Source organism: Centruroides vittatus, unplaced genomic scaffold (genome assembly GCF_030686945.1).
Source record: "Centruroides vittatus isolate TY-2023 unplaced genomic scaffold, ASM3068694v2 scaffold_576, whole genome shotgun sequence".
In the NCBI taxonomy this organism is placed as follows: Eukaryota; Metazoa; Arthropoda; class Arachnida; order Scorpiones; family Buthidae; genus Centruroides; species Centruroides vittatus.
Genome location: NW_027122713.1, coordinates 194738 through 209737, shown reverse-complemented (window position 1 = coordinate 209737; position 15000 = coordinate 194738). Strand labels below are relative to the sequence as shown.

General features: G+C 31.8%; 1 protein-coding gene across 9 annotated transcripts in view; it reads left to right on the top strand.

Annotated features, from left to right (window-relative positions):
* The window catches only part of LOC136989437 (FK506-binding protein 15-like), a 114758-nt gene that overhangs the window by 57178 nt on the left and 42580 nt on the right, over positions 1-15000 (top strand). For all 9 annotated transcript variants that reach the window (XM_067287580.1, XM_067287584.1, XM_067287583.1 and 6 more), the window contains exons 8-15: positions 7265-7333; positions 9697-9837; positions 11377-11489; positions 12447-12507; positions 12589-12702; positions 13187-13334; positions 13404-13444; positions 14245-14469. In XM_067287580.1, coding sequence (XP_067143681.1) covers positions 7265-7333; positions 9697-9837; positions 11377-11489; positions 12447-12507; positions 12589-12702; positions 13187-13334; positions 13404-13444; positions 14245-14469 — 912 coding nt within the window. The remainder of the gene's footprint in view (positions 1-7264; positions 7334-9696; positions 9838-11376; positions 11490-12446; positions 12508-12588; positions 12703-13186; positions 13335-13403; positions 13445-14244; positions 14470-15000) is intronic.

Sequence of the window (15000 nt, the reverse complement as noted above, 5' to 3'; positions counted from 1 at the left end):
TCATTGATTAAACATTAACACCACATGGCAAACAGAATAACGTGTTAAAATCATTTCCTTTTTTTCTGTAGCATCCAGAAATTATCTTATAATTTTAACTGTTCAGGCCGTCCCTCTGGGTTCGAATTAAGAGAGAGTACTGTAATATAAAATCTAAAAAAACTAAGTATAACGGTTAGAATTGAAGATAGAATCCTAAGCATAGAGTTCTTATTCTTTGGTTACGATTTTACTACGAGTATTTTTTAGTTTTCTGATTTTCTTGTTTGTTTTTTCTATTTGTAAAAATTATTCACCAGAGTCTGTTTAAATTGAAAAGGGATAGAAAAATAACGATATGGAAAAATTTTTATAATTGTTTAATACAGCAAGAATAAGATATATTTAGCTTATTTCGATATACATTCATTGGCAAAAAAGTTACGTACTAAGGAGTTGTCGATGGAATCGAATGAAACTTTATTAATACGAATGTATGAGCGATCAGCAAAGGACAGTAAGTGATTAGTAGTTTTATGGGAACAATACAATTCAAAGGAATCTGTAGTACCTTTCTTGGATATGTCATGGTTATGCCAACAGATTTTCCCACAAATGTTGCAACTGCCGTTCCAGATTCCTCACTCATAGATGCCCAAAGTTGACATCTTATCTTGTTCCACAAATGCTCAATGGGAGAAGAGACCGGACTGGCTAAGGAAGTGTAGCAACGTTTCTGGGAAATCCTAGATGTTTGTGGCCAAGCATCATTTGAAAAATTGCAGTTTTCAGTCTTACCATGAAAGGCAACATACCAGGAGGCATGATTTCATGAACTTACCGCCGTGGCATCAATGTCTCTCATATCATATATGTTTTTAATAAATTAATATTTTCAAACGTTCATACAAGGTATTTTCAGCCATTTTATAAAATCTTAGTTGCCCTTTCTTTTCCTTTCTGTTTCAGAAATTTCACATCGTGGTGATATGCAGTTGACACACACACACAAATGTGAAAAATTTTTCTCATTTAACCTCATCACTGTTTACGATCATATGAACACACTACAGTATAGTATCCAATCTCTTCAAACCTTAATAAAGTGTGTTTTTTAGTATCGTTAACGGGCACTAGGAAACGGATCAAAACAGTAATAGGGCGCCAAATAATTCGTGTTTTCGATTTATTACATTTTTGTTAGGGTGCGTTTACTTCTGAGCTAACAGTGCTACTTGTTAACACCGGAACTGACGTCAATAGCATGTGTATTCGTGCTTACATGTCCAGTTCCAAAGTAAACGCGAACACTAACAAGAAATATGGCGGTTTCCTGCAAATAATATTGTCAAAGCTGCTATTTTAAACGTTGCGTTACTGATAGAACTACTTGATTCCGAATCGGACGAGGATGATCTTATTGTGGATGTAATTGTAGAAAAAATGAAAAAAGAAAAGTAAGGTCAAATAAAAAATGATAGAAACTTTTATTGAAGAGACTGTACCTTTTTATAATCCAACCTATTTTAAACAGAACCTTAGACTTACAAGAGAATCTTTTGAAAGTTTCCTTTAAAAAATAAACCTAATTTTAGACACAGAAAAATTACTTCCTGTGGAAGACGACCTGTCTCCTCAAAAGCCGCTTTTATGCTGCCTATGGACATTGGCAAATCAAGAGTCATTCAGGTTTGTTTATACGAAGTAATATATGAAATTAGATGCAGTATATAAGAGAATAGCAGATAATACATATATATAATACGTATTTAATGCAATTGTTTTACCCAGGAAATGGATGTGACGTTGCTCTTTTATGATTTAACTAAACTGAGTTTTTAAAATCAACAAATAATTGATATTAAATACAAAACATTTTTTTTTCTTTCTTTTCTCTAAGGGAATTGGTGATCGTTTTAATGTGTCTAGACAGACTGCGTGGAATATTTCAAATAAGGTTGTTAAATGAAAATGAAAAAATAATTTCTTGGCCATCACAGAGCAGAATGATGTAAGAATAATGGAATTTTTATATCCAATCTGGTTTTCCTGGAATTAGCTCTATTGATGAAAAGCATATGGCTATTAAGACATCAACTGAAGAAGCAGTAGCTTATTTCAATAGAAATAAGTATTACTCTGTCATCATATAAGTTTAATTTGTAATGAAAAAAGATATTCAAATGATTCAATTTCTTGAAGTCATTTCCCATATGTAAGTAAAAATTCATTCAAGTATACGAACTTATGTAGTTTTGGATTATTATTAATGCTGTTCATTTCTTTACGATTTATTTAATGCTCTGAACATAGCATTTCTGAAAATTCCAAACGTGTATAACGTAAACTTCACTTTTAATCATAAACAATGAGTCGAACTTAATTTTTTTCACATTTGTTTATGAAAAAGTCATCTAAAGCTATTGAACCTTACACAGTAAAAAAAAGATCATTGTAAACATTTTATACAACAAATAATTGAAATTTACCAATAAAAATACTTTCTGCCGTTTATTTTTCCAAAAATAATTCCATTTTCATTACTTTGTACAGAAAGTAATTTTTTCATGGGAGCAGCCATATTGAATTAGCGCAAAGCTCGACAACGAACTAGCTAGTTACCAATTTCGCTAAACACGACGTCACATAGCTCTAAAGTAAACGCACCCTTAGAGAGAGGCATATTTCTGGCAACATTGCACAAAGTCAATTCTTGAACAAGAGCACTCCACGATCTATGGTATTTAAGATCGGTGATTTTGCTGACCATTCCATGCGACAAATATCTTCACTGTCAAGTCATTGACGAGTGCAACCTTATGCTCGGGAATTTTCATAAATAAAATTGAAATCTGCGCTTAATGCATCTCGGATAAGTCTCGCACGGGATCCAAAACCTCTTCTCTATCATTTTGCAGTAATGGCACTCTTCAAAAAGTGGAGTTCAGTGCAGTCATTAAGCATAATGCTGTCTCCGACATGATACTACCATCTGTAAACTGGTCTTTTTCTGAGATGTTCGCGGGATGTATCGGGTTTCTCCCCCGCTCTCCAGATTCTAATCCGACGAGAATCATTGTGAACCCGGACTCCTGCTTTTTTTTTTTTTTTTTTTTTAACTCTTTCCACCCTGTGGGCACTAAGAGGGCCTCTTTTAGTAGGCCCATTATGGGTTCGGCCAGGCCCACAATGGGGCGACCGGGTGGTGAGGGACGGGGCCCGACATATCCGAACGGACCACCCCCCGAAAAATTCCTGGGGATTATTCGACCCGTTCGGATTCGATCCCGGGTCCCCCAGAGCGGTAGGCTGCCACCTTTACCGCTCGGCCATCCGGCCGTCTGACTCCTGCTTATGGATTGGATGGTTATTCTTATTTTTCAGACATGAATTTAATTGTTCTGCATCTCGTTACATACTTCTTACAAGTTTCTTTGTAACAAAAAGGAACGTAGTTCTTTCGCCATGTAGATTCATTTAAAATGATTTTGTGTTTTTTTTCCAGAAAATACTTGAGCACTGGGTTCAATTTTCAAAAATAAATATATGCTGATATTAATGCTAAACACAAATATGAATTAAATTTTGATTTAGATGGTCCTGACTTGCTACTTTTTTAGCATTTATTGCCTGAGGTCTGTCCCTTTTTCTTTCTTTTAACATTTTAGTTGTGGATATCAGTGCCTAATTGTTGGGTGATTTGTAACGTTTTCATCAGAAGAAACATTTTTTCACAAACTATACAATATGGACGGCCGGATGGCCGAGCGGTAAAGGTGGCAGCCTACCGCTCTGGGGGACCCGGGATCGAATCCGAACGGGTCGAATAATCCCCAGGAATTTTTCGGGGGGTGGTCCGTTCGGATATGTCGGGCCCCGTCCCTCACCACCCGGTCGCCCCATTGTGGGCCTGGCCGAACCCATAATGGGCCTACTAAAAAAGAGGCCCTCTTGGTGCCCACAGAGCGGAAAGAGTTAAAAAAAAAAAACTATACAATATGGCTCTTCCATCAGTTTTTAAAATATCTGATCCAAATTTATCTGCTCGCCAGAGGCCAAGTGGATAAAACTACTGACCCTGGTAGTGTGAGTTCGCGCCTGGCAAACGGGCTGGCCACGTGGTTTTCCAAGTTTTCTTCATTTTTAACACTTAAATGGAGTCAGTTTCCCATAGAAAGACTCCCGGAGGCATTCCCCTCGGCAGATCGCCCACGTGTCGCGTTGCCACAACCATATAAACCAATCCAAATTTATTCACACATTTTCTTACTTTCGAGACCCGTTTATTCAAATTAGAATGTAAAAACGTAAGCTACAAACTGTCAACGAATTATCATGTATGAGACAATTCTGGGCTGTTCTGTGAAAGAGATTTGTTGCTTTTCCATCTGATATTTTAACGACTAAGAATTTCTGTAAATATAAATCGGATCTCTGTTGATTATAAACACTTGATTCGATTATTAGCGAAATGTATAAAGCAAGTCTTTGGTCCTTCTCTAGAAGTGTTACAATGAACAAACATCTCCCTTTCTTTCGCTTGTAATAAACATCGTTTTTATAAATATATAGCCCCTTATTTTCGTTGATTTTTCTAAACAATTTTCACGTTCTTGAAGTTAATAAAGTGAAAATGCAATTTGCCAGTCGAATTAAACTTCCGAGTCCCTTCGGTACGCTTAACCATGTGCCTTTTTATTCGTAGTAGCAAAATCAGTTGTCTTAGTGGGAGTGCATGCTTCTAACTTCGAGATTTTCCTCTTCATTTATGTGAATGGAAATAAACATTAGCGCTTATAATGGTGAATAAAGAATATCGAAATCCAATTGCTGGTCCTCAACATGATTTTCATTTTTTAGTGTACAGTTATGCAATAAAGCAGTGGTTCCCAGACTCTCATAAGGCCAAAGAATCAATATATAGTTATTCGTAAATAAATTGTTTCGTTTTATACAAAGATCTAATAAGCAATATGGGCAATTTTGAAAATATAACGCTTAATTTTCCTAAAGGTATTTTCGACGTACTGTTCGTAAATTGTATGCTAACTGAGATAAAGTACAGAGAAAAATATGGTACTGAATGACAATCGGGGCCTTTTTTAGTTAATGTTCCTCAATATAAAACATGGCGGATCGGAGAAATGTAAATCGAAATGTATTGTACAGTACCTCATGCTGATAACTTGTGGATCAGGTGCACCGGCCATGTGTCTACAATGAGTGGTGCTGTCTTTAATCCGTGAATTGTTGACAGATTTGTAAACGATTTTTGAATTAAATGCACCTGTAATGAAAATAGGAAAGAGAATACTTTAAAACAGCGATTCAAATAGTAGTAATTACTTACTGTGACATCGTCACAATGCCTAGCTTCAATTTTTAATATTTTTAATTTAAAAACATTACGCGACTTCCAGTCGAGACCAGAAGTTTACTTAATCGGGTCCTCCTAAGCTTTCCATACATAATCTCGATTTTCATCTAATTCCGTTCTCGAAGTTAAGGAAGACGATAGTGAGAATAGCCGGGTTGAGGCCGAAGTTTTAAACGCGAAAACGAGTACGTCGGACGTTCGGCGCCGCTTTCCTGTAAGCCTAGAAGTTTGACAATGGCGTTTGGAATGTCGAGCATGATTCTGCTGACTTTCCAAACTCCATTGTCAAACTTCTAGGCTTACAGAAAAGTGGCGCCGAACGTCCGACGTACACGTTTTCGCGTTGAAAACTTCGGCCTCAACCTTGCTAATCTATAGGCCTGCAGCTTGAAAATTACAGCCTAAATATATGAATCTCAAAATTCAATTGTTTCTTTTAAAAATACTTATGTTTTAGTACTGCTCATAAAGTCTATGCGCGTTATTGTGGCGTCACTCGGCAGAAAATTCAACTAGTTCCGGTTGACTATCTATTTCCAACGACGTGATCAACGTGATCAAAAGGCCATTCGCCATTTTTCGTTTGTCTCTAGTAGGGGCAACTTTGTGTGTTAAGACCGAACCAGTTAACGCCCAACATCATCACACAAGACAATGATTGTGTTGTTTTTAATATAGAATACTTGGTTGAGCACTGTTTCATTATTACTTCCCTAGTTCCTGTTATACGTAAGAGGGAAAGTGTGGCGATCGGTCAAAAAATGCCCCCTCCCAGATTTTTACATTTTTGTACTCAGGCGACCTCGAAACGTCGAGAAATACAAAAAAGTCGGGGTAATTTCTGTATTAGTGTGTGTGTGGGGGGGCACGATTTTGTTCACCGCGTTTGAGGCTTAATAACTTTCAGAAATTTTCGACGAAAAGCACGGAAGTTTGCAGGGGGATTTGTTTGTTTAGGGGATCGATGCTATTCAATTTTGGTGATTAAAGGTCAAGGGGTAGGGAGATAATGGGGTCGTGTGTATCTCCAGTAGGGTCGGACTTAATGACGATTTTACTCGTTATTGGCATTTACAATTTTTTATAAAACACTTCCCTACCCTCAAAATTAAGCTTTTTGCCATTTTATAATAGTTAAAAAAAAGTTTTTAAAATAAAATATTTTTAACAGATGGCGCCACACGCAGTTTTAAATGTTGCCAGAAAAGTTAAGCAACTCGTTGCTGGAAATTTTTTATTAAGAACTTCGGAAAAATGATTCGTTTGACCATTTTACTGTTTTTTATTTTTTAACCCCCTCCTCCTCCTTTTTCCCCTTTCTCCTCCTCCGCCTTTCCCCCCTTCTTTTCCTTCCTCTATTTTGCCCCTTCCTTTTTTTTTTTTATCCCTCTCTTTTCTCCCTTTTTCTCCTTCCTCTTTTTCCCCCTTCTCTTAAACTGGATTTTTTTTTCAGTTTAGTATGTTAAATCCTTCATTATTTGCATAATTATAGACTGAAACTGATTAAAATAACGAATACTTTCAGTCAAAATTATTGATTATATTGATGCTTAAAATAAGGGGAAAAACAATGAGCAGCTAGAATGTAGTGAGAGTATCTCAAATTTTATTTCAATGCACAGTACATCTAAGTATAAATTGAATTTATGCATGCAAGGACAATTTATAACTGCTTATTTTGTTTGTTCTATGTTTTGAATCTGAGGATGGCTGTTAAACACAATAAACACAACCCAAACTATTTTGTTTCTTAATTATAATTAATTACTGGATTAAAGGTTGTTTATTCTAGCAGAATAGAATCAAAGCTATAAATTTCAAATGTTCTTTTTGTGAATTGCAGTTGTTTTTAAATTTGACTTTTAATTCAGATTTTGTTTGTTTGCTAATATATTAAAATTTTTCCAGATGTTCGATTCAAATGAAAATTCCGATAAATTTCTCAGGCTGAAGTTGGGAAAAGGAAAAGTAATCAAGGTAAATGAGACATATTCAGTTTTCATAATATTATATTATTATGGATTTAAGTTTCTTGATCAAAGTTTAATGAGTTATATCCAAATTATATCAGAAATTAACTGTATACAGTATGTTCTCACTAATCTGAACTCTGCTCAACCTGAACCAGTTCTTTACATTTAGCAGAAAAATGTTCCAGCCGAAAAGAAAAAAAATTGTAGATTATTTTTAAAACCACGATTAATTTGTAAAATTAATGTGTACTTCACAATTTACAGCATAAAAACACTTTTTTAAATGTGTGGTGCAATCTATGAAAAGGTACCGTAAGTCAGAAAAGTAAGTTTCGCTTTAGAGCAAAAACTCTCAATTAAGGTATAAATTGGCAAAATTTAGATTTTTGTTCATTAGATCCCTGTACAAATTAATGAAGTAACCAAGTTTATTGAGTTTAATTGAATGTAAATTTTATTTTCAAATTTGAAGAAAAACTGTTTTACTCAGTGATTTTACAGTGTTTTGAAAATTTAGTTTGTATCTTGCTCAATTTTTAACCAATCAAGCTGTCTTTCTTCCTTAAATATTCCTCTTTCTTAAATAATATCTTTCTGTAAAATATCAAAAAATGAAACTAATTTTTTTAAAAATTAAGGTACTGTTTTATAGATCACATCACACATCATACCTTGTATATACAGGTATTCCTTGTATAACACAGATTTGCTCTAATGTAATTTAAAAATTGGGGAAAATCCTCTGTACAAAATTTCACAACTTTTAAGTGCAAACTCATTATTCAATATTTTTATTTATTCAAGTAAGTATGCATTTTGTTTCAAATTTGCCCATGGATTTTAGAATACTGACATTTTCAATTTGTTTAGTGCCTTATGTCAAGTAAACTTAGAAAAAAAATTGTGTTGTCATTTTTCATTATTCTTGTTCTAGTATTTCTATCAACCAGGTGTTGTCATTGCTGTTAGACTTTAGTCCTTAAGACTGTCACTGTGTTTTGGTTTTATAGATTAATTTTCGTATTTAGTAACATTTTTAGGTAAGTGTTATTAAGCCTTTTTTTAACTGTAGGTAAGTAATCATTCATAAAAATAGCAAACATGACGGTATCTCAGTATTCAAACACAAATTTTGGAGAAAAAAATCGCTGTGTACTCGACTGAACAAATTCAACCCACTAGAACAGACTTTCAATTAATAACATATTTTTATTTTGTCGTCCATAAAGATTTTTATGATAAAAATAAGAAAAATAAACATACAGATAAACTTGAAAATATGATATTGAATTGTAAACTATCAGAAGAGCCATTAGAAGAAATTTAAAAACAATGAACAATTATTTATTATGACATCATCACAATGCCGGGCTACAATTTTTAATCATATTTTTATTTTTATCTGACTAATCAAATCACACTTTGTTTTTTAAAAGAAATTTAATCAAAAGTACCGTATTTTACGGACTATAAGATGCACCTGAATTTTGGAGGCAATTTTTCGAAGAAAAAAGTGCGTCTTATAGTCCGTAAAATACGGTAACGCATAATGGAAAAATTAATGTAAATCTACATAATTCAACAATTCATTGCACAGAGGAGTGCCAGATTAGTGAGATTGTTTAGCTTAAAGCCTGCTTGAAAGGAACAGATGATGTGACCTATTGACCTTCGGTATCAATTCTTATTTTGAGGTAGGCGAAAAAATAATATTGACATGCAATATTGTACACAGAAATAAAACCCAAGTAAATGGTGTCATACAATTTGCTTTCCCGAGTAACATTTTCATGGGAATAAAGGTACTGTACATAGGTGATCACATTGAGGATATGCCAGATAATTAAGAGGTCAGTTTAGCAAATGTGTACTCCATCACAATTGTACATTTTGCCATACACAGGTCATTATTTTAAACATTTTTGTAAATGTAATATTGTAAGCTAATTTAATAATCTAATTTCTATCACTACTATCTCAATTGTTTAAATGAATTTAAATTTAAAATATTTTTAATAATAGTCAATAACAACTAAAAAAGAAGCCAGTTATTTTAGGAAGGGAGAAAAACATATTTAATATAATTGAGACAAATTTTTTATATTTTAGAAATTTATAATTAAAATTAAAACTTTCTAAACTGTAATACACACAACTGAAATTTAAATTGAATTATATTTATACTTTGTATTGTTACTAAACCTTCAATTATAAGCTTTAGATTAGAATTATGGTTATACTTTACTTTTTATGCACTTACACTTCATAGAAAAGAGTATTAATGTTAAATTATGTTTTTTGCTAGTATAATTACTTTTTGATAGTTATTTTTCTTCATATGTTTTTTGTATTTATTCTAAAATGTAGGGTTTGGAAGAAGGACTCGTAGGGGTTCGTAAAAATTGCAAGCGTCTAGTTATTGTTCCTCCTCATCTTGGTTACGATAGTCAAGAAATGAGCAAAATTCCACCAAAATCAACTTTAATATTTGAAGTTTTTGTAAATAAAGTAAGTTAAATAGAACACTCCTTATTCTTTTCAAGTTTTTAAATAGACTATATTTTTTAATATTCAGTTTTTTTACAAATACATAAATATTCTTTTGAAAATCTCAATATTGATTTGTTTGTCATGTATACAATCCTAAAAATATATGATATTGTACTGAAGTATTTTGAAAATTAGGTTTGTCCCTTGAGTTTTGATGAGCATTACAGTAGAGCGTCGTTTATCCGAATCAATTAGGAACTGGGGTTGTTCAGATAACCGATTATGTATAAAAAAATATATTAACCTATCCCATGTTGAAATTTTTCTCCGTTGCGTGTCGTTTCGCGTTGAATTTTTGTTGATTTTTAAGCCTAACGAAAATTTTTATAATAATAATCGTAGCTATTGTATCGTTAAAAATTATTTCTTTATTTTGTACAAACAAAATAAATATATTGAAAAATATGAAAACAAAAAAATATATATACTTTAGAAGTTAATCTAGTATCAATAAGGTTCAATTCAGCACAACACAGTCCGACTGGAAAGCTTTCGGTTAACCGACGTTTCGGTTGATCGGCTTTCAGACAAACGTCGCTCTACTGTATATACAGGAACTGATTGTTTACTTTGTTGAATTTTTTCAGTATTTTTTCTTGTGCAAATTTCTTGGAAAATGCTAGTTATGTCCTCTCTTTGAATCCTTGTGGCTAGACTCTATATATATTCCTTTTGTTCTCAATATTTTTTGTGGTTAAAATCAAATGGCTGCCGAATTATTGGTCTATAATATAGCTATGTAATTAATTAAACAGTAAATTTCTCTAGAGGTAGGCATTTATGCTATCATCTTGTACTAGACTTTATAAATAAATTTATTATAATTATCATCAATTACAGAGCTATGTTATAGCCCGATAATTCAGCAGTCGTTTGGCTTTACCCTTTTGTAGATGTTTTTTATTAATTGGCTGCATTGGCAACGAAGCAAGAAAACCAAAATTCAACAAACAATAAAGAAACGTATGTTTAGATTTTCAAATAAACATTTCACCGTGCCATCTGTAAGAAATAGCCAGAATTTGTTAACTTGAAGTTTTTCCTTGTCATAACAGTTATGAGGAAAGAACTTCATGCTGTGCAGCTTGATGATTCCACACAGTAAACATTACAATTAGAATTGAAATTTGCAACATACCCGTGTTCACTGGATTTAACCCTGAATGGTTTCTTTACTTCTGCTTCTGTGACTAAAGAAAACTACAAAATGCAAGTTCTTTTGAATTGATGAAGAGATGCACAGAGAGTAATGACAATAATTCTTCAACATTGTCAAAAAATAGATTCCAGAAAACACATGATGTTATATGGCAAAGGAAGAGATGTATACAGGTCAAGGGAGTGTTTTAAGCATAACATCAAAAGACTAAGAAGATGAGAATAAAGAAGAATTTAGCATTACCCATAAATTAAATGATCAGTCTTTGCAATTAATGTTTATTTACTTTGATAATTTAATGATAACATTAATTGTTTCAAAATTCAAAACCTTTCTAGGTGAAATTTGGGAAAGAAACCTCTCGGTCATCCACGCCTTCAGTTAATGAAGTCGATTCTGGAAGCGAGATAAAGAAGAGAGATTCAATATCCACTAAAACCCACTCACCCAGGTTTGATATCTAATAATTTTGATAATTGTATTTAAAAAATCTTACTGCATTCATGTGCATTACTTTTATCTTTTATTTGCATTGTAAAATTGTAGAGTTAATATGTTTTTAAAGAACTAATTTAGTTGTACCAAAACATTAAAGTTGAACAAAATTATAAACAAGTTACTTTATTGGCATAAACAGTTCTAGAATAGAAACATTGGCAAGTGCTTTCAATCAATCAACTTATATTGGGTCAAATTAACTTGAAATGGAGGAATATACTACAGTTGTTTACTGTTTATTTTATTGAGGTTTTGCTTGTTGAGCTGTAGATTCTTCCCAGTCTGGTTTTTAAATTTTGGACTTGTGTTTATTTAGTAAAGTTTGCACACATTAGCATGTAATACTGAATTTTATTCTAGAATGCAGTTTTTACTCTGATTTTGATGGATCTGAAGACGAACATTTTACCAAGTAAAGAGATTTTCAGACTTGTTTTGTGTTATGAGCGAATAATGTTACTATTGACATGTTCAAACATCTCAAACACAAAATTGATGCTAGGTAATCTTTGATCTCCTGTAGATTATGGAGTTTTTAATAAGAATTTTAACTTTTCTTTAGAAAGCCAGTTCCATGTTCAAGTAGGGATTCAGTCCTTTTTATCTATCTCACACTGATTCTCTGCCTAAACTGTGGTAATGGCTTTCTAAAGAAAAATTAAAAGAAAAGAGCTTTTCAACACAGTTTCCTTGCACTTTAATTTGCTGTAATAGTCCAATCCTCCTATCTTCAGTCATTTCCAAATTACAAGATTAGTTCACACCTTTTGTAACACCCTGTATATGTTACACATATATATAATTTTTGTGCGTATACATGCAAATAATTATATTGATGATTGTAATATAGGTAGTTCATATAAATTTAACGTTTTAAAGATCAGAAATAAATACATTATAAAATTCATAGTATAGGAAGTGAAGATTCAATAAGAGCAAGAGGAGTTTCGATTTCAGAACAGTTGTCTCAGGTAACAAAGATTTGATGTATGTCATTCATAAGTGTTTTCTGCATTAGGCGTGATATGATATAATAAACTTGTTTTATTTAGAGCCCAAAGGATGAAAAAGCAAAAATAATATCTCGGATGGCTAAAATGGGAATGTCTCTCTTACCAAAACAAATTGGTGGAACCAGTCAGCAAAGCAGCGAATCTGAAACAGATGTAAGTATAAAATATTTTAAATGATTCTCTATTTCGGTTTATTTTCTGCTTTGTTTAATGTAGTAACTTTTCAACTGTTTGTGCTTTAAAGACACATTTGAAGGTTTTAAAATGATTTGTGAATTTAAAAGTTTTAATGATAATAGAAATTCGTGCAATTAATAACAAGCCAAACGACTACTGGATTACATTGGACTACTACTCTGCAATTATTTTTAGTTAATCTATAAATAATTTGTCACTAGAGGGAGGCATTAGGCATTTATAATTAAATTAACACCTAATGTCTCCCTCTAGGGACAAATTATTTAGAGATTAATTAAAAATAATTGCAGAAAAGTAGCCCAATGTAATCTGGTAGTTGTTTGGCTTATTACTAATGCATCAGGTTTAGAGATATTTGTAAATGCATGCAATTAATTTAAAAACTGTTCGTTTTTATTTCTTTATTGTTTTATAATTAACATTTTCTGTATTAAAATAGGAAGAAATACATTCCAAAGCAAGAAGCTCTCCAGTTACAAGTCAAGAAAATTTGGCAAGAGAACAGTCTCCAAAACCAGTACCAAAACCTAGAAGCACATCGAATGCAACTAATTTTCAGCAACTAAATCAACCTGCACCAACACCAGGTTACTACTCAAATACAATTTAAAAATTCTGTCTTTTTCAAAACAAATTATATTAAATTTATATTTTAGTAACACAACAAATGGCTGTTATGCAACCTCCACAATATTTAGTAAGTATTGTTTTATTACAAATACGTATTAAAGATATAGTATCTTAATTGCACAACATTGTATCTCCGAAATCTTACAGTATATACTCTTTTTAAATTACAAAACTGGCCAAAATGCATTATATTTTCAATAGATGTAGCAGTGTCAATAAACAATTGATGTATGTATATTTGTGCAATTTCCAGATTTGTTTTATTAATTTTTTTTCATTATTTTAAGGATGAAGATAAATTATAACATAGTATCAAATTTCATTATATCTTTAATTATATTCCCTGTTTTAAAAGATTGTCTAGTGTGAAAATTCCCAAATGTTTAATAAACAGATTTGAAATCTTTCATTTGTGTACTTAATTCAAGTTTAATTTAAGTTAAAATTTTAAATATATTTTAATAAGTTTATTATTTATTTTAATGGCATTGTTCATTGTTGTTTGCATCACATATCTGAAAATAAGATAACATTTCACAGATTACCAATTCTTAAGTCAGAAAAGTAAATTTTGCTGTACAGCAAAAAATCACAACCAAAGTCTTAATTTGCATATTTGAAGTAAAACTTTAAAGCCATTTTTCTCAAAAATTATGGTTTTATGAGCTAAATTTTCAAAATGCCGTATCTCATTTAGGTTTAACCATTAGAGCTGTTTTTCTATGTCTGTAGGACGATATGCGCTCAAAAAATGAAAATTGATTTTTCTGACTTAAGGTACCATTTTATAGATTGTCACGTATAATAAAATGTTTGATTATTTGCCATATTATCTATTTAAAATTTAAAAGAATTGTATTTTTCTAGCCAAATAACATTTATCCATTTCCGTATTCTGCATCAACTGTACCATTTAACATGCTTCAACAACCGTTTCCAAATCATGCGATTGCTACCGGTTCTCCTGCCGTAATGACGAGTATTGCTGACACTCATCTTCCGTTGTTGTTGTCCGAGACCAGGACTCAAAACACGGAAGTCAGACTTGCATTAGGAAAGATTACGGAAAAAGTAGATGTAGTCTTACATAAGGTATAATTTTTTATTTAGTAGTGTATGAGAGATGTTGACTTTATAATATTATAATTAAATACATATAGTTTTTGAATTTAATATTAAACAAAATATCTAGAAATTAGCATATAAATCTGCTAAAAGATGGAAAAACTGCTTCATATGAGAGTTTTTCAAGTCAAAAATTATACTATTTACACACAACTTTCATTGCATTCTGATAAAAGTAATCTTTAGTTTTAAATCATATTACATTTAAAGTTATTTTGACTGTACTGTATGTGCTTATATATAAAATTATTAGGCTGTATGAAATTGTTTGAATTGTGTATGAAATGAACTAATCGTTTGATAAAGTGACTCATTCTAAATAATTATTTCCTTAATGTAAATTGACAATATTATGATTATAATTAAATCAAATGCTAATTTGATCTGAACCAGATTAATTTAGTCATAGGTGAATTTGAATATAAAAGTTCTTATTGAAAAATTTATAAGGAAAAACTCTCTTTGTTACTATATATAATAATACTTGTATGAAAATCA